General features: G+C 43.1%; 1 protein-coding gene across 1 annotated transcript; it reads right to left on the bottom strand.

Moving 5' to 3' along the window:
• Positions 1–5,533: 5,533 nt before the first annotated feature.
• On the bottom strand, positions 5,534–19,631 carry MRPL15 (mitochondrial ribosomal protein L15). The gene is made up of 5 exons (XM_007515987.3): positions 19,473–19,631; positions 17,216–17,370; positions 16,507–16,672; positions 9,061–9,184; positions 5,534–6,036 (listed from the first exon to the last, which is right to left on the bottom strand). Exons 1-5 carry the CDS (start codon positions 19,581–19,583, stop codon positions 5,699–5,701), a joined length of 894 nt encoding a protein of 297 aa, XP_007516049.1. The 5' UTR covers positions 19,584–19,631; the 3' UTR covers positions 5,534–5,698.
• Between the last annotated feature and the right edge of the window lie 1,370 nt (positions 19,632–21,001).

The raw sequence follows: 21,001 nt of genomic DNA on the forward strand, positions 1-21,001 counted from the left end.
TTTTCATTCTTCCCTTTATCATCCTACCCTGATTTCCTTTCACCTGTGGGCTCCCTAAGATAGCCATAATTAAGAATGTTTGGTGTTGGGAGTCGGGGGGGGGGAGGGGTGTGTAGTGCAGCGAATTAAGTGCACCTGGCGCAAAGCGCAAGGACCAGCGGAAGAATCCCGGTTCGAGCCCTTGGCTCCCCACCTTCAGGGGAGTTGCTTCACAGGCTGTGAAGCAGGTCTGCAGGTGTCTTTCTCTCCCCCTCTCTGTCTTCCCGTCCTCTCTCCATATCTCTCTGTCCTATCCAACAACGACGACATCAATAGCAACAACAATAATAACTACAACAATGAAACAAGGGCAACCAAGGGGAATAAATAAATATTAAAAAATAATAATGCTTGGTGTTGCCTTTCCATCTTTAACTGTTGCTCTGGACAGCTTAGTCATTCAATATCAGGGGAGAAGGGAGAGAATTTACGTATCACAGGTTCATCTGAAGAAACAGGCTGGGGATATGGACTGACCGTCATGCCAATGCCCATGTCCAGTGGAAAAGCAATTACAGATGCCAGAATTCCCACCTTCTGCACCCAAAAATGAATTTGGGCCCATACTCTTAGAGAGGTAAAAATGTTAGGAAAATATGACTAGTGGGCTCTGAAACCCAACTTCATCAGGACCCAGAGAGAGAAGAGGAAAAATGGAAAGCCATTTGGAAGTAGCTATAGACATAGGTGTGACTTAAAAAGAAAAGCAGGACCATTGGAAAAAAATAGGCAAAAATATAGATAGATGATTGATAGATAGCAGACAGTTATAGAATATTTAAGGCGACTAGGTGGTGGCTCACCTAGTTAAGTTGCACATATTACAGTGCTCGAGGGCCAGAATTCAGGCCCCTGTCCCCACCTGCAGGGGGAAAGCTTCATGAATGGTGAAGCAGGGCTACCGGTGTCTGTCTCTCTTCCTCACTTTCTTCCCCTCTCCTCTCAATTTCTGGTTGTCTCTATCCAATTAATAAAGATAATAAAAATTTTAATAAAAGAATTTAATAAGCAATAATAGAATAATACAGTCAACCCATATCTGTGACCTTGAGAGAACCACTGCAGTTTCTCTAGTTGTGAACTCTAGTGGTGGGAACAGTATGGAACTGTACCCCTGTTATCTTGTAATTTTGTAAAACAATATTAAACCACTAATAAAAACATTATCTATATTAAAAGAAGTCCATCTCTGGTCCAGGAGGTGCAGTGGATAAAGCGTTGGATTCTCAACCATGAGGTCACAAGTTCAATCCCTGGCAACACATATACCAGAGTGATGTTTGATTCTTTTTCTCCCTCCTATCTTTCTCATGAATAAATAATTTTTTAAAAATCCATCTGAGCCTGGAAGGCCCATGTCACATACTTTTCAGTGACTAATTCCCTCCCTCTACGTCTAATCAATAACAATAACTGTGTTTCTGTTTTAGTTTGTTTTGACACCAGGGTTATTGCTGGAGTTCTTTGCCTGCACAGCTCTTTTATTCCTAGAAGCCATTTTTTTTTCTTTCCTTTTGATTTTTTTTTTAAATCTATTAACATGAGAGAGAGAGGGAAGAAAGAGAGCTAGGTCATCATTCTGATGAAATGGTGGGGATCAAACTCAGGACTTCATACTTGAGATTCATACCCTAGTCACTGTTGGGCCATCTGTTTCCTCCTTTTTTTTTTTTTTACCAGAGCACTGCTCAGCTCTGGCTTATAGTGGTGAGTGGGTTTGAACCTGAAACTATGGAGCCTCAGGAATGAGAGTCTCTTTGCATAACCATTATGCTATCTACCCCAGCCCTCTTTTATCTTTCTTTACGTTTTTGTCATCACTGCTTCACTGCTCTGTGATGCCTTTTTTTTCTAACATTTTTTAAAATTTTTATTTATTTGGGTATAGAGAGAAAGAGAAACCAAGAGGGGAGTGGAGAGATAGACTGAGAGACATCTGCATCACTACTTCACCACTTGTGAAGCTTTCCTCCTGCAGGTGGGTGCTCTGCCATGACTTTTTCAGATAGAGAGATACAAAAACAAAGAGGCAAGAGTGAAAGAGACTACAGCACCAAAGCTTCCGTCAGTGCAGTGGGGGCCAAGATTAAGTTTGGGTCGTACACACAGCAAGACCAGAAGGGAGAGACATTTGATGCATTGCTCCATCACTCATGAACCTTCCCCCTGCAGGTAGGGACCCAGACTTGCCGAAATGTAGTAAGATATAAAGCTGGACAAAATGTTTAATAAACAGGAACCAAAAGATAGGGGTGGAGAATTGGGATTTGGGGGTGGAAAGAAGCTAGGAAATCTATTTTAGCTATTTCCTAGGGGCCTATGACTTTGGTAACTTTTTTTTTCCTTTGGCCTCCAGGGTTATTGCTGGAGTTCAGTACCTGCAGTGTGAATCCACTGCTCCTGGAGGCCATTTTGTCCCCATTTTGTTGCCCTTGTTGTTATTGTTGCCACTGATGTTATTGTTGTTGGATAAGACAGAAAGAAATCGAGAGAGGAAGGGAAGACAGAGAGGGGGAGAGAAAGACACCTGCAGACCTGCTTCACTGCTTGTGAAGCTACCTCCCTGCAGGTGAGGAGCCAGGAGCTTGAACTGGGATCCTTACGCCTGTCTTTCTGCTTTGCACCACGTGCCTTAACCCACTGTGCTACCACCCAACCCCAACTTTGGCAATTTTTGCTTGAGCTTTATAGCTAATAAAGAAATGGATTAAAAATATTCGCTGGGAAGATGGTGTCAGAGTTGACAATATAACTAGAAAGCTGGATTGGTTTTCTAGTATCCCCTCAATGTATACAAGTTTTACAAAAATAAAAAGCAGAATTTGTATTTTTTACACTTCAATATTTACTTCCAAAATAGGCATACAGTACTTTTTTTCCCCTTTTTTGTATATTGTCACTCTTAGGGGTTTACTGTTGCAGAACCATTGATACTTTGAGACAGAGCAGAGAACCTTTCTATCATTTATGTTGTCTTAGTCTAGTTGTTTAATTATTTACTTACTAATGAGGACAGGAGAGAATTAGAGCATCACTGGCACATGTGATGTCAGGGGTCAGACTCAGGACCTCATACTCAAGAGCCCAGTGCTTCATTCACTGTGCCACCTCCTGGGTCAGTTATGCAATCCCAGAAACTAAACCTTAGAAAGCATGTACTGTACCACTGAGCCACCTCCCTACCCCATACACTAGGATCCAGTTTCTGGGGACTAGTCCCTGACTTATACTGATTCACTCTAGTCAATAAAACACGTTACCTTGGCAATTTACTCTGCCACTTAGCAAAGTCTCTCTTCTTGCATGTATTATATTCAAATACAATTTGAAATGTGTAGCATAGAAAGCACAGGATGGTTTTTCAATTTCCAGCATCACTGTAAGCCAGAGCTGAGCAGTATTCTGGTTAAAATAAAATTCTTGCAACATACTTAGAAGCAAGCACAGGAAAAAAAAGAGTGAAAAAAATGCATCTTTTCTCAAATGGCTTTTTAAGAGTTTTGTCATCACTCTCCTTCATAACATTTTGCTTATCAAGATTAATGAATTGATCCACTTACTAAATCCAGTACTCCAGAATGTTGAATATACTAAGCACAAAATAATTCTCCACTTTTCTGATATGTTGATTAACCTCAGGATTGGGGTTCGGATCAGTAATAGTTGTTAAACCATTGTCCAACATTTCACTTTTATTTAGCCATCATAGTTGAATTTTTTAGCTAAAACCATAAGCTGCCAAAGGTAAGACTTCAGGCCATAAGCTGCCAAAGACTTCCCCAGCAGAGTGCATGTCCTGCTGTGTACGTGGGATTCAAGCCCAACCACCACATGTAGCATGAGGTCCTGAGTGTAATCCCCAGTATCTCATGATCTAGTTTTCTCCCTCTGTAATAAATGAAAGAGGAAGGGGAAAAAAAAAGCAATTTTCTTCTATTCAAACCACAATGTCTTAAGTCAAAAAACAAATCCTAATAGCCAACTGTCAGATTCTGGAATCTCTGAAAAATAAAAACGTCTTTACATTTTTTATCCATCCTCTGAAATTCATAGGTCATAGCTAACCTGTCATAGAAGCTGGTCCTCAGGCTGGGAAGATAGCATAGAGGTTATACTTTCTGCCTGAAGCTATGAGGTCCCAGGTTCAATCCCCAGCACAAGCAAGAGCTGAGCAGTGCTCTAGTCTTTCTCCATCTTTATATATTTCCCAAACAGAAACAAACATTTAAAATTTTTTTTATTATCTTTATTTATTGGATAGAGACAGTCAGAAATTGAGAGGGGAGGGAGGGGTAGAGAGAGTGAAAAACAGAGAGACCTGCAGCATTGCTTCACCACTTGTGACACTTTCCCTCTGCAGGTGGGAACTGGGGGCTCAAACTTGGGTCCTTGTGCATTGTAATATGTGTGCTCAACCAGGTGCACCACCACCCAGCCCCTAAAAATTCTTGAAATGGTCCTCACAGTGATTCTTCTTAAGTTCTGTATCAAGAAATGGTTTATAATAACAATGTAATCCTGGATAAAAATACACTCTTGGTACCTACATCACTTATAAACTTTATCAAGCCAGCAAAGCTATGAAGTAAATTAACAAAATACTGTGTCACTCAGGTTTGTAAATCTTTTATTTTAAGAAAACAAACAGCCCAGTGTCATTTTATTTCAAGAATTACCACAAATTATTCAAGATTTAGTTGCAATGAGATAAATTAAACATGTTTGTGGTTTAGAGATGATGGATCTTTGAAAAGTTAAATAAGCTTACTAACCTCTCAATCTTTTATAGCTTAATTTTCTTATTATCAAGTGTTTTATGGCTAATTTAATCACTGAACAATCTATTAAAGCGCATATGTTACAATATGCAAGGACCTGGATTCAAACCCCCAGTCCCTACCTGTAGGGGGTAAGTTTCACAAGTGATGAAGCAGTGCTGCAGGTCTCTGTCTTTCTCCCCCTTCCTCTCAATTTCTGGCTGTCTCTATCCAGTAAATAAATAAGGATAACAAAAAAATCTATTAAAATCAGTTTAAAAAATCCATTAAAATTAGTTTAAACGACAGCAAGGCAAAGGTCTCCAATATCTGTGAAATAAGATAGGTTGTACCACTCAGAACACTTGCCTTGTTTAAGAAAAAAGGGCTTAATGTTTTGATTACTGTCTGCTCTGATCAGTCCATTCTCCAGTCTTAACCCTTAAATTCATATCCTACAGTTTGACCATTCCAACTTGACACTGGACTGCAGAGCTTTGAGACTGGTTAAAAGCTCCTTAGCAACTTGCTCTATCCTTAACTCAACAGCAGCCCTATAAAGTAAATCCATTCCACTTGCACATTCATAGTGATTTGCAACAATGGTAAGACAGTTCTTCGATGCAATGATAACGAAAAAAAAAAAATCTACTGGAAATATTCTAGGAATTATCATCTTCCTTTTAGCAGCCAACAGAGAGTTTGTATCTTTCATTGAGATAGAAAGCACACAGAAATCAGTTCTTGCTTACTGCATTTTATTTCTCTTTTACATATAAATGAAGGAGATGTGATTACACCAAAAGCCAACCCCAACAACTGAAGAATTACAAATTAAGAAAATGCAATGAGGAATATGTTTGTACTTCTCAAGTACTTTTACAGCTCTGCTCTCTTGGAATTCATGAGCTATAATACTTGAGGAGATTCTCATCTGTAGGTTTTAGGATTTTCCTATCTGCCATGTTCACCACCCATCCAGGAGCGAGACCAAAGAAAATCTGTCTTGGGTCCTTCCGAGTACTAAGCATTTTGAAGAGTTCATCTTTTGTGATATCAGGTAAAATATAACCATATTTCTTGGCAAGTTCAAGTCTTGCTTCAGGATATTTGCCAGGATCAGCCAGGTAGCCACGATTCTTTGCATCAGTGTAATACGGGACCAGTTCTTCTGGAGGAAGCATTCGTTTGGGAATGGGTTGTCCACGCAGAAAGAATGGAATAGGTTTGCATAAAATGTCTGTAAAAAGAGAAAAAGAAAATTAGTGTGGCACAAATATTGACTATGTGCAAAATTTTCTTTTTATTTATTTTGTAAAGACTTTTAATTTAAAATATTTATTTATTCCCTTTTGTTGCCCCTGTTTTATTTTATGGTAGTTATTATTGTTGTTATTATTGATGTCATTGTTGGACAGGACAGAGAGAAATGGAGAGAGGAGGGGAAAACAGAGAGGGGAAAGATAGATACCTGCAGACCTGCTTCGCCACTTGTGAATCGACTCTCCTGCAGGTGGGAAGCTGGGGGCTCGAACCAGGATCCTTATGCCGGTCCTTGTGCCTTGTGCCACATGTGCTTAACCCGCTGCGCTACCACCCAACTCCCTTCTTCTTTTTCTTTTATTTTTTTTAAATCTTTTTAATTTATTTACTTTTGTTGTCCATTTTACTGTTGTAGTTATTGTTATTGATGTCGTCGTTGTTGGATAGGACAGAGATAAATGGAGAGAAGAAAGGAAGACAGAGGGGAGAGAGAAAGACAGACACCTGCAGACCTGCTTCACCGCTTGTGAAGTGACTCCCCTGCAGGTGGGGAGTCAAGGGCTCGAACTGGGATCCTTGAGCCAGTCCTTGCGCTTTGCACCCTTCTTTTTACTTATTTTGATAGGAGAGAAATTTAGAAGGAAGGGAGGCAGAGAGGGAGGAAGAAACAGAGAGACACCTGCAATACTGCTTCAACATTTGTGAAGCTTTTCCCCCTGCAGGTAGAGACCAGGGGCTTGAACCTGGGTTCTTACTCCTGGTAACAAGTGCACTTAACCCGGTGTACCAAAACTGGGCCCCTGTGCATAATTTTCTTTGAATGATTTTGTTACATTTAAATCATTTCCAAGATCAGTACTTAATTATAGGATTTTTTTTTTCCAAGTAAGCAAATGGAAACACTTTTTCCCCCCCTTTTACCAGAGCACTACTCAACTCTGACTTATGGTGGTACAGGGGATTGAACCTGGGACTTTAGAGCCTCAGGTTCAAGAGTCACTTTGTATAACCATTATGTTATCTACCTCACCCCAACACTTCTTGATTTACCAAGAATTAGTGAATTTCTAGTTTATTTTGCTTTGTTTTGTTTTAACAGAGCACTACTCAATTCTTGGTGGAGGCAGAGTCATGGCTGCTGTCAGACAAAGTCCAAGCACGCCAGGACCAAACTGAAACTATTCATCCTTTTTGTGTAATGGCAGAGGTGATATCACATCTGTTGCCAGACAAAGTCTGAACAGACTGGAGCCTACTGCAGAGCAGGAAGTTCTGACTAATGCAAAGCTATTTTTTTTTAAATTACACTGATAATTTGAGGATTTATTGGCTATATTGAAAATACACAAATATTACCTGGGTACAATAAAAAGAGATCCCCCAGGGAAAGTACACAATGGACAACAATTACGGCAATGAGTGTTAACAAAACCAAAAATGGCCTAGGAGCAGAAGCTGCTGTACCCATTGAAAGGCTTTCAGAAAAAGAGCTACTTATCACCATTACAGCTTCTCAACTAGCTAGACTCAGACCAAAAGTCAGAACTACATGTGGCTTAGAGTATGAGTGACAGACTGTGGTCTTCATCTAGTTATAAAGAGGCCCTATTGTTTTTCCTCACCCACAGATCCCCTGCTTCCACTTACAAGTATCTTTGATATATACAGAGGTTGTGTGGTTAAATAGCTAATGTAATGGTTAATGGGTAGAAGTTAGTAAACTTTCATGTAGTAAAAGTTAGTGAACTCTCATATATTCAAAGGTTAGCCAGAAGAGAGCCCTCATGGTGTGTGCTTACTTCATAGCAGAAGATTTCTTTATTCTTTAGGTAGACAGTTTGCTAGATATTAGAGAAGTGTTACTTAATTAGACCCATCTAAGAATGGGTTAAAAAGAATAGCTGTTAGACTGAGCTCTAGAAAAATTATGCCGACCCAACACAGACAGCCCAAACAGAGGGAAGAATGTTTGAAGTTATTTTGGCCACACCAAGGTCACACAGATGGTCAAAACCTAGGGGAGGGCAGGCTGTCTCAAGACCAAAGAAACTTTCAAAGAGAACACTTCTATAAGGGTAATAACGTCTATAATGATAATGTCTGGAGTTATTTTTAATGTTAATAAAAAATAATCTTGCATGATGTCACCTGTATCCAGGTAAAAAAGTATTTAAAATGGGAGTCAGGCAGTAGCGCAGTGGGTTAAACGCAGGCAACGCAAAGCGCAAGGACCGGCTTAAGGATCCCAGTACAAGGCCCTCGGCTTCCCCCCTGCAGGGGAGTCGCTTCACAAGTGGTGAAGCAGGTCTGCAGGTGTCTATCTTTCTCTCCCCCTCTGTCTTCCCCTCCTCTCTCCATTTCTCTCTGTCCTATCCAATAACGACAACATCAATAACAACAAAAATAATAACTACAACAATAAATGAAACAAGGACAACAAAAGAGAAAATAAATATTTTTTTAAAAAAATTTTAAGTATTTAAAATAAAGCTCTGCAGAGAGACTACAGAGACACTTCTCTCCTACACCTAAAGCAGCTGACATGTCACTCATTCATCTTGTGTCACTCGTTCATTTCTCGCCAACTCCCCCATCCTTCAGGGACTCTAATAAACGTGGCTGGGGCGGCACCTGGCAAATTCTAGTTTATGGTGGTACAAAAGATGGAACCTGGGACTTCAGAGCCTCAAGTATTAAAGTCTGTTTGCATAATCATTATGCTACCTCCCTCATCCATGAGAATTAGTAAATTTCTAAATACTGGCAATGAGGTTTTTTAATCCCATGTTTAAAGACAAAACCTTTTTACAATAAACAGGCTTAAGTGTATGAGAAGATGGAGTCCCACTAGCCATACCACTAACAGGAAAGCCTACGGCAGAAAACTGTGGCCTCTCAACAGCAAGCCCAAGAGTCAAAAGAATTGTTAAATTTCTTAGATGGCAGGCAGTCTGAGACCAAGAGAGAAGGGGGAGAAGAAAATGACTCCAAACAGGCTTACCCAGACTTCTCGGATCATAGAAGGCTGTAGTGACAACACCACCGTTTTTCTCAATTGCAGCAATGGCTACCTCTGAAGCCAACTGTACTTCGATATTAACTTTCGCCTTAAACGTATCAGCACCCTGTAGTAAGTTAGAACAAAGCTTATTAGCATTAACTTGGCCAAAAGTAAATTGTGACAAGCATCCTTTTAACAGTTCCTGGCCTTCAAAGTGCCTGTGATGTAACAGGAATCCCCACTTTTTCTCATGGCAACAGGCATGCATGTGATACCCCATGCTTCTGGACCAACTTCTTTCCCCCAGTCATCTTTTCTATTCTAGATAGAGCAGGAGAAACACACATCACTGCTCCACCATCTACTGAACTTCCTCTGATGCTCTGGCACTCCCATGTGGTGTGAGGGCTCTAATCTGTAGCCTTGCTCTTGTAAGGCCCATATCATAGCAGATGAATTAATCCCACCCCCACAGTAATTCCTACCTTAAATAACCGCTTTGAGCTATATGAAAAATCAGGATTTAGAAACAACTTAAGTGCTTAACCACAGATGAACACAAGAGTCTTGACCAAGTTCTCTGATCCCAGATTTCTTGGTATTTGCTGCTAGTAGAAATTCTATTGAATTTTATCTAATGCCTCCATGTTTACAAAACTTGTCTGGTTGACTGTTAACAGGTGCACAGTAAGAAAGGCTTTGGGACACTCCATTTGTCACAACTCTCTCCCCCTTAAGGCAGAAGCATGAAGAGCGTCAGGAGTTACAATGGCAGCCCAAAGGCCTAGAGATTATGCAAAATGCATTACCTGTAACTCTAACCTCTGGATACTTTCCTGAAGGGTTGGGGATTTGTGCATAATAGAGTGACATGAATATTTCCTTTTTCTTTTTTTATTTATTATCTTTATTTATTGGACAGAGTCAGAAATCAAAAGGGAAGGAGATAGAGAGACACCTGAACACTGCTTTACCACTTGCAAAGCTTTCCCCCAGTAGGTGGGGACCAGGGGGCTCGAACATGGGTCCTTGTGCACTGTAACATGTGTGCCCAGCGAGGGGCACCACCACCCATCCCCCAGTGACATATTTCTTAAGTATCAGAGAATTACACATGACTAGAGACATTCAGACAAAGACTACCGTAATCAAAGTTTAACAAATTCTTAATGTCTCCCACACCTTGAAAGTAACTTGTAGGAGCCAGGCGGTGGCGCACCTGGTTAAGTGCTTACAATACAGTGCGCAAGGACCCAGGTTCAAGCCCCTGGTCCCCACCTGCAGGGGGAAAGCTTCACAAGTGGTGAAGCAGGGCTGCAGGTATCTCCCTATCTCCCCTCTCCTTTCAATTTCTCTGTCTCTATCCAATAATAAATTTAAAAAAAAAAAAAAGAAAGTAACTTGTATTTTGACAATTGCTCCTGGATGTTTTACCCAAAAGCACCTTTGATCTTCCTGTTCCTTTTGATACTCTGCCAAGAGTTCTGATCATAGTACACCTGACACTCTCCTATCTCGAGGTGTCTAGGTGCTGTCCCTCTAGACTGTTAAGATAAACTACAAAGTGACTGAAGTTACTTTCTCTCAGTTCTGGGACACATCAGATCTCCGGGTCCTGGCTTCTGGCTAAGGTTCTTCCTGAGAGCTGGGGCACATATATACACAATGGAATACTAACTAACCAGCAATTTTTTTTTTTTTTTTTTACCAGAGCAATACTCAGCTCTGGCACATGGTGGTACTAGAGAGTGAACCTGGCACTTAGGAGCCTCAGGCATGGGAGTCTCTTTGCATAACCATTATGCTATCTACCCCCTTGATCTTTATGTCTGTCCAGTGGGTCCACATGTGTCTATATATGTGAATCTTTTCCTAATAAACTTTCCCTTACTTACCAGGGGAGAAAAAATGATGAGCTCTTATCTTTTGCCTACAAGCTGGATGGAACTCTAGGGAATCACACTAAGTGAAATAAGCTAGAAGGAAAAGGACAAATGTACGGGCCGAGTGGTGGCACATTTGGTTGAGTGCACATTACAATGTGCAAGAACCTGGGTTGAAGTCTCCAGTCCCACCTGCAGAGGGTAAGCTTTTCAAGTGGTGAAACAGTACTGCAGGTGTCTCTCTTTCTCTCTCCCTCTCTATCTTCTCCTACCATCTTACTTTCTGGTTGTCTCTATCCAATAAATAAGAAAGAAGGAAAGGAAGGAAAGGAAAGGAAGGAAGGAGGGAGGAAACAAATGCTGGATGATCTCATTTGTAAGTGGGATTTAAGAAGCAAAGCTATCACATCAAAGTAATGGACTCTGGGGAGAAGGGGTGGCTTTCAGGTCCTGGTACACAATGACGGAGGAGGACCTAGGCTGGGGGTGAAAGGGTTTTGCTGAAAAAATGTGAAATTTTATACATGTAATAACAAATGTATCTACTGTGAACCATAATCCAATTACAAAAAAAAAAAATTAAAAAGCAAAAGGAAATACCAGATGAACCATTAATAAACCCGTGGTCAGTTTCAGTAGATCTAAGTTTTCTAAGGAGGTGGTGGGGGCACTTGCAAAAAGGATGGAAAAAACACAGTCCAGGGCTGGGGGGGGATAGATAGCATAGTGGTTATGCAAAGAGACTCTGATGCCTGAGGCTCTCAAGTCCCAGGTTCAATCCTCCACACCACCATAAGCCAGAACAGAGCAGTGCTCCGGGAAAAAAGAAAAAAAAGGGGGGCTGGGTGGTGGCGCAGTGGGTTCAGTGCACATGGTGTGAAGCACAAGGACTGGCCCTGGCTCCTTGGACCTGCAGGGGATTGCTTCACAGGCTGTGAAGCAGGTCTGTAGATGTCTTTCTCTCCCCCTCTCTGTATTCCCCTCCTCTCTCCATTTCTCTCTGTCCTATCCAACAACGACAGCAATAACAACAATAAACAAGGGCAACAGGCGGGAGAAGGTGGCCTCCAAGAGCAGTGAATTCCTAGTGCAGGCACTGAGTCCCAGTGATAACCCTGGAGGCAAAAAGAAGGGGAGGGGAGGGGAGGGGAAGGGGAGGGGAAGGGAGGGGAAGGGGAGGGGAGGGGAGGGGAAGGGGAGGGGAAGGGAGGGGAAGGGGAGGGGAGGGGAAGGGGAGGGGAGGGGAGGGGAGGGGAGGGGAGGGGAGGGAAGAGGGAAGAGGGAAGAGGGAAGAGGGAAGAGGGAAGAGGGAAGAGGGAAGGGAAGGGGAAGGGGAGGGGAGGGGAGGGGGAAGGGAAGGGAAGAGGGAAGGGGAAGGGGAAGGGGAAGGGAAGGGGAAGGGGAAGGGGAGGGGAAGGGAAAGGAAAGGGAGGGGGAGGGGAAGGGAAGGGGAAGAGAAGGGGAAGGGAAATTTACAAGACTTTTCTTTCTTTCAAGATTTTTTCCGGGAGTCGGGCAGTAGCACAGCAGGTTAAGCACCTGTGGCGCGAAGCCCAAGGACCAGGCGTAAGGATCACGGTTCAAGCCCCAGGCCCCGCCACTTGCAGAGGGTCATTTCACAAGAGGTGAAGTAGGTCTGCAAGTGTCTTATCTTTCTCTCCCCCTCTCTGTCTTCCCCTCCTCTCTGCCCTATCTAACAATGACATCAATAACAATAATAATAACTACAACAACAAAGGGCAACAAAAGGGAAAATATAAAAGTTTTTTTTTTTTAATTTTTTTCCATAAAAAGAGGTTTCCATCTAGCGGACACTCGGTTATATACACAGCTATATTATTGACATAAGAAACACAAGGGTTTTCTTTTTATTTATTTATATGTTTATTTATTCCCTTTTGTTGCCCTTGTTTTATAGTTGTAGTTATTGATGTTGTTGTTGGATAGCACAGAGAGAAATAGAGAGAGGAGGGGAAAACAGAGAGGGCGAGAGAAAGATAAGACATCTGTAGACCTGCTTCACCACTTGTGAAGAGAGGGGGAGAGAAAGATAGACACCTGCAGACCTGCTTCACTGCCTGTGAAGTGACTCCCCTGCAGGTGAGGAGCGGGGGCTCAAACTGGGATCCTTACGCCAGTCCGGTCCTAGTGCTTTGCGTTACCTGCATTTAACCCGCTATGCTACCACCCAACTCCCTCATTTATTTATTTTTTTAACAAGAGCACTGGTCAGCTCTGATTTATGGGGGGAGGGGGGGCCTGAACCTGGGACTTTAGAGCCCCAGGCACAAGTCTTTTGCATAATCATTATGCTGTCTCCCCCCCCCACCCCCCCAGAAACATGAGTTTTTGACTAACAATGTACAAATCTATTTGTTTATGAAACTCTTGGGAAATTTATACAAATAAAAGGCTTATTTACTACAATTATAATTGAGTTAGATTAATTCTTCTCTTCCATAAAAACTGAGTCTTAGGGAGTCGTGCAGTAGCGCAGTGGGTTAAGCGCACCGGGCGCCAAGCGCAAGGACCCACATAAGGATCCCGGTTCAAGCCCCCGGCTCCCCACCTGCAGGGGAGTCGCTTCACAGGCAGTGAAGCAAGGTCTGCAGGTGTCTATCTTTCTCTCCCCTCTCTGTCATCCCCTCCTGTCTCCATTTCTCTCTGTCCTATTTAACAACGACAGCAATAATAACAACAAGGGCAACAAAAGGGAAAATAAATAAACATTAAAAAAAAAAATGATGAATGACATAGTGGGGGTTGTATTGTTAAATGGGAATCTGGGGAATGTTATGCATGTACAAACTATTGTATTTACTGTTGAATGTAAAACATTAATTCCCCAATAAAGAAATAAATTATTTAAAAAAAAATGAGTCTTAACAATCAATCATAAACCAAAATTCCCACTATACTGAAAATATAGTAAAGAATCGAAGCACCTGCTTTCAAAGAAATCACATTATGGGGGCAATGAAAAAAAAAAAAAAAAAACACTTGGTAGGAAATATCAGGTGTTCAAATATTAAATAAATAAATACTTTAGGACTGGGGAACTACACAGCACTAGTGCATAAGACTTATATGAAACAGGTTTCATAAAAGCTATGCAGTGCTCTGGTCAAAAAAGGGCCTGGGCTGGGCTGGGCAGGGGTACATCTGGTTAGGCACACACATTACAATGCACAAGTGTCGTATGCTTTACATTGGTTTGTTCTAGCCCTCCCCTGCCAAGAGAATTGGATGAGTCCTGTTAATTTCGCGGGCCTGCTTGGCCCCGCCCGAAGAAACCCCAGGGAGAGGGTTCCTGAGTCCGAGAGTTCCTGAGTTCCTGAGTTCGAGAGTTTCAGGGTTACAGAGTAAGAGAGAGTTCCAGTGTGCCAGAGTTTCAGAGGGCTCTCAAGTACGAGAGTTCCAGAGTGCCAGAGTTGGAGAGTTCCTGAGTTCGAGAGTGCGAGAGTTTTTCGGAGGGTTCCCCAGTACGAGAGTTCCAGAGTTCCAGAGTTGAAGAGTTGGAGAGTTTGAGAGAAAAGAGGGTTCCTGAGTTCGAGAGTAAGAGAGAGAGTGCTTGCGCCGCTGCAAAGAGACAGCAGAGTTCTGTTTGGTGATTAGTTTGTCTTAGTTTATGAATCGTTGTTCCTGAATAAAGAAATACAGCTTCCCTGCCCAGCCGTTGTCTCCGCGTCTCTGTTACCCGCCCGTGAAGCTACTCGGCCAGCAAGAGCCTCCGAAAATTTTAACAACACACAAGGACCCAGGTTTAAGTCCCTGGTCCCCACCTGCAGGGGAAAAACTTTATGAACAGTAAAGCAAGTGTTGCAGGTGTCTTTCTCCATCTTTACCTGCCCCTTCCCTCTCAGTTTCTCTCTTTCCTATCAAAGAAAAGATGGAAAAGAGAGAGCCATCTGGAGTGGTGGATTCATCATAATGGCACTGTGCCTCAGCAATAACCCTAGTAGCAACAAAAGAAAAAGCAAAAGCCAGCAAGGTAGTTCACTTGAGTAACATACTTGCTCTGTCATGTGTGAGACCCAATTTTAATCATAGCCCTCCCAGCAATGGAGGGAGCTTCAGCATTATATTATCTTTCCCTCTGTCTGTCTATCTGAAAATGTTGCCCTAGAGAGGTAAAGCTGCAGAGATGAGAGAGAAAGAAATAGAGGAATATGCATTGGGCAGGGTAAAGCAGAGTATGATATAGGGGAAATGGTATCTTATAAAAGGTGCCCAAAGGGGCAGCAGAAGAACCCAGTTAGGCGTGAAGCGCAAGAACCAGCATAAGGATCCGGGTTTGCGCTGCCCGGCTTCCTACATGAAGGGGGGTTGCTTCACAGGCAGTGAAGCTGGTCTGCAGGTGTCTGTCTTTCTCTCCCCCTCTCTCGATTTCTGTTTAGTCCAACAACAGCAATAACAACTATAATAACAATAACAACAACAAAATGGATAAAATGGCCAGTGGATCCACAGTGCAGGCACCAAGCCCCAGCAATAAGCCCAGATGCAAATAAATAAATAATGTCCAAATAGGCAGTGAGGCAGGAGATATCTCACCCAGTAGAGTGCATACTTTACCATGCAAGAGCCCCCAGGCTACCATCAGGTTGCAGCTGCACAGGGGAAGCTTCACACGTGGTGAATAGTGCTGTGGTGTCTTTTCTCTGTTCTGCCGCTCCCTCCCTATCTCCTATCTTCAGAAAAAAAGGAGAAAGATTCCACCAGCAGTGGTTGATTCATGCAGGTGTATAGCCCCACCCAGCAAAGCCCAGGAAGCAGGAAAAGAAAATAACCTTCCAGATATGCCACTGGAGCACAGAACCAAAGAGAATGAGTGAGGGGCATTCCAGGGGCATGGACCACAAACTCCTTAATGAGAGTACACCAGCTTTCTGAAAAACTCAATGGGAGTATACATGACACAACCCCTTTGCTATCACGGTTACGACAACAAAAGAGATTAGAAAATAATGGGGACGGGTGGTGGCGCACCTTGTTGAGTGCACAGGTTATCATGCACAAGGACCCAAGTTCAAGTTCCTGTCCCCATCTGCAGAAAGGAAGCTTCATAAGCCATCAAGCAGTGTTGGTATGTTTCATATTGGTTTGCTCCCCTTCCCCCCGACCTCTGAGAGAATTGGTTTGGCCCTTGCTAGTTTTCACGCCTGCTTTCTCCCTGCCCCCTATGCTAAGGACATCCAGAGTCCCGGCTGTGGAGGGAGAATGATAGGGAAGCACATGGTGTGGTGATTTGCCCGTTCGTGAATAAAGATTAAACTGCAGCTTCTCAGCCCAGCCGTGTGTCCTCGAGTCTCTATCTCTGTCTACCGCCGCGACGCTAGTCCGGCCTGCTGGAGCCTCCGAACTTTAACAACAAAGCAGTGCTGCAGGTGTCTCTGTCTCTATCTCCTTCTCCCTTCTATTTCTGTCTCTATCCAATAAATAAGTAAATAAATATTTTTGTAAACTTGTATAAAAATAATGAGGAGGCAGAGTGTTGATCACATGGAGATCAGAACTAGAAACAATCTTTTAGTTAATACTAAGAAATCTAATCCAGGCTTACCTCCTCTACTAGATGGACACCATAGTCCCTTTTAAGAGGCTGGATGGTCACACCTCGCCCATTGACAAGCTGGGTTAAGTCAATAGGCTGAGTAGGATCAACTCGACCCAAATCAATAAGATACTGCAGTCTATGGAGACTCAAAGGGTGATACTGGCGTCGGAAGCTACAAAATATGAAAGCAACAGTTAAAAATTGAGAATTATCTTTCTCCAAATTAGCTCAAAGCCTTCTCCATTTCTAATATGATGGGTTTTAAAATAAAACCCTCCTGAATACAACAAACATACAATACTGCTGGATTCTGAATGGGGAAACAAAACCAATTACTGCCTTTGTATCACTAAAAATAATTTGCCCAAGTATTTATTTTGCTCATTTATGCAGTGGAGCTGAAAATGACAATGGTAGCTAACAGACACTGGGTGATGCCAATGGTGCGTGTGCACACACATGCAAACACACCATTGCTGAATTCTAAACAATTATGAGAACAAGATTATCTCCACTTTGCAGATCTAAGTGCTATGTCTGGCCTTTTTCCACTACTAGTCTAGTTTAAGTGTCATTACCAAACTAGTTTGGAGAAACTGTGGCAAATAAACTGTAGCAAATATTGATTTTAAAGTAAACTTAATCTAGCAAGCTATATGTTAAGCAATTCAATGAAAATCAAGGATGTTTACCTTAGCAAAGTAACCATACCTACCTATGTCCCTCATTAAACCCATATTTTGGAATTCGGATGTAAAACGGAGTCTGGCCTCCCTCAAAGCCCAGTCGGGGACGGGTTCCTCTCTGTCGCTCTCCTTTATGGCCTCTGCCACATTTCCTACCTCTCCTTTTACCTCTTGGACGTCTTTCCTAGTAGGAAGTAAGAGTTACATGGTTACATAAAATAAAATTAAAAAAAAAAAAAAAAGAGTTACATGATCAACATGCACTTTTAAAAACTTTATTTTGTCTTTTACTGTATATATTTTGTTGTGTCATTCATTCACCCAACACGCCAGTACTGGCTACTATTTGCCAAGAATCATTATAATTTTAAATTCCCCATGTTTAATCAGCATCTTTGACTCTGAACAAAGGCCCAAATTGTATTTCAATAGCATAACATCCATAGGGGGTCAGCAGTGGCCCAACTCAGAGTTCACGTTATGACCAAAGAGCTGTGTTCGAGCTCCTCGTCCCTACCTGCTGGGGTGGGGGAACCTTTCTCAAGTGGTTAAGAATACTGAGTCTCTCCCTCTTTTTACATTTTTTATATTTATTTACTTATTGGATAGAGACAGGCAGAAATCAAAAGGGAAGAGGGTGATAAGAAGAGAGACATCTGGGGGTCGGAAGGTAGCGCAGCGGGTTAAGCGCACATGGCGCAAAGCGCAAGGACCAGCAGGAGGATCCCAGTTCAAGGCTCCAGCTCCCCACCTGCAGGAGGGTCGCTTCACAGGCAGTGAAGCAGGTCTGCAGGTGTCTATCTTTCTCTCCCCCCTCTCAGTCTCCCATCCTCTCTCAATTTCTCTCTGTCCTATCCAACAACAACAACAACAACAACAGCAATGATAACAACAATAATGATGACAAGGGCAACAAAGTGGGAAAAAATGGCCTCCAGGAGCAGTGGATTTGTAGTGCAGGCACCGATCCCCAGCAATAACCCTGGAGGTTAAAAAAAAAAAAAGGAGACACCTGCAACACTGCTTCACCACTCAGCTTTCCCACTGCAGGTGGGGGACTCAAACACAGGTCCTTGTGCATTGTGACATATGCTCTCAACCAGGTGCCACCACCCAGCCCAGTGTCTCTCCCTCTCTACGCCCTTCTTCCCCCTGAATTTCTCCACCTCTATGCAATAAATAAAATTAAAATTATTATCTATGGATAGATTGTCATTGAAATAGTATTTATATTAAAAAAAACCACAAGGGTGGGTGGGAGAATACAGGTCCAAAAAGGATGGCAGAGGACGTAGTGGGGGGTGTATTGTTATATGGAAAACCGGGAGATGTTATGCATATACAAACTATTGAATTTACTGTCGAATGTAAAACATCAATTCCCGAATAATGGGGGGAAAATGAGTGAGAAAATAAAAATTAAAAAAAAGCATGGCAGGGCAGTGGCACACCCATTTGAATGCAAATCTTACAATGTGCAAGGACTGAGATTTAAGCCCCTGACCCCCACATACAAGGGGAGAGCTTCAAGAGCAGGGAAGCAGTGCTGTTTCTGTTTCTCTTTCCCTCTTTTTCTCCCCCTTCCCTCTCGATTTCTGTCTCTTATCCTGTAAAATGGAATCTGGTACTCTTACCTTTTACACACCCAGAAAGGTATGGCATGACAAACTGAGTCTACACAGCATTCAAGAACATCTTGAAATTACTCGTAAAGGTAACACTGTTAATCACACAGTGCGCTGTTTTACTTAAAGCAATTCATAAAATATTTTAATGTAGTCCCTGTCACTTCACGAGAGCAATGAAATGACTTTCAATGACAATAAGTCAGGCAACAACTTTACTAGTTGGATTCCAGGATTTGCAGGAGATATCTAATGTCATAAATGCACTCAAATTTTTCCCACCAACGTATGCCAGGGAAAATACTTTATTTTAAATTTACTTACTTTGCCAAATTACTGCACAACTCTGGGTGTGGGAGATCGAACCTGTGACCCTTTTGCATACATAACATTAAGCTGTCTCCCTCACCCTTCAATCTAAATCTGAGACAGCCACGTCGCAGTCGTAGCGACTTCGCTCCCTCGCACTAATGAACATAAACGATGCTTCTAAACATCAACTTTATGACACACTGGGATCCCGTGGGGGGAAATGAACCTCCGAGCAGCTAAGGAGTCGGACTCTGCAGCCCCTCGCTCAGCTAAACACACTCCCGAAAAGACCTCCGGCAGCCGGGGAAGGACTTCCCGGCGCTTCCCCGCACCGCCCCCACCTATGTACCTGTTTCCTGGACCCTGGATTCGGCTTTAAGTTGGCCAGGCTCACACGAGGCAGACCCCGGAGCAGGTCCAGGGCCCGAGACCCGCCGCCGCCGCCCACGGGAGCCGCCATGACTCCCTGCGCCGAGCAGCTCCAAGGGCGCGCTGAGCTCACGTGACCTGTGCTTTACGGCCGAGGCCCCGCCCCTGTCGCGCTGCGGCAGTGATTGCGCCCTCGGTGGCGGGCGAGCGGGTCACCGGGACTCTGGAGGTGACTTTGAAAGTCTGCTGGCTCGTCTCTGCTCTCCTCCCCGCCCATTCGGGTCACCGACCGTGTGACATGCTAACTTGACCTTAAATTCTAATTCCGCCATGGAAAAGCAAATCCTAAAAGCTGTGCTCTAGGGAAATTTTGAGTCAGTATTGGACCTGACACGTGGGGCCCGAGTGGGATAACGTAAACACTTTGACCTCTGTTAATTATACACCGTGAGACTCTAAAATAATACTTGGGATCCTGCTGTTAAAGTGCCTAGGTGGTAGCGCAGCCAGTTAAGCGCACGTGGCGCAAAGGACCGGCAGAAGGATCCCAGTTCGAGCCCCCAGCTCCCCACCTGCAGGGGAGTCGCTTCACAGGCGGTGAAGCAGGTCTGCAGGTGTCAGTCTTTCTCTCCCCCTCTCTGTCTTCCCCTCCTCTCTCCGTTTCTCGCTGTTCTAACAACGACGACATCAATAACAACAATAATAAATACAACAGCAATAAAAAGACAAGGGCAACAAAAGGGAAAATAAATTAATTTTTTTTTAAAAGCCTAGATAACCGTACCCTAGTAGGGAAAGACAGAAACAGGCTGGGGGGGTGGAGTGGAGAAATCCAGTGGAGAAACAATTACAGAAGCCAGAACTCCCACCTTCTGCACCCAGGATATTAACTTTGTTCCATACTCCCAGAGTGGGAGAGATGATAGGGAAAGATGACTAAAGGGCTCTGTACCCCCACTCCACCAGGACCCAAAGCATTGGTCAGTAGGAATCTTGTTTTTTAATTTTTTTAATTAATTTATTTAAAATATCTATTCCCTTTTGTTGCCCTTGTTTTAGTTTTGTTATTGATGTCGTTGTTGGATAGGACTGAGAGAAATGGAGAGAGGAGGGCGAGACAGAGAGGGTGAGAGAAAGACACCTGCAGACCTCTTCACCTCCTGTGAAGTGACGCCTCTGCAGGTGGGGAGCCGGGCTCCAACCGGATCCTTATGCCTGTCCTTGCACTTTGCGTTACCTGCATTTAACCCACTGCGCTATCGCTTGACTCCGAAGAAATCTTGTTTTTATACCATCAATGAAATGGGAGCAATTCTGGAAAAGACCAGAGGACGTTAAGCACTGTTTCTCTTATCTGAGAAAAGGAAAAACACTTGAAAGTAGTAATACGTGTAGGGGTGGACTTTAGAAAGGAAGTGAAGGCAGGACCATTGAAAAAAATTGGAGTCAGGCGGTAGTACAGCGAGTTAAGCCGCACATGGTACAGCGGGTTAAGCGCACATGGCGCAA

This window comes from Erinaceus europaeus, chromosome 1 (genome assembly GCF_950295315.1).
Source record: "Erinaceus europaeus chromosome 1, mEriEur2.1, whole genome shotgun sequence".
In the NCBI taxonomy this organism is placed as follows: Eukaryota; Metazoa; Chordata; class Mammalia; order Eulipotyphla; family Erinaceidae; genus Erinaceus; species Erinaceus europaeus.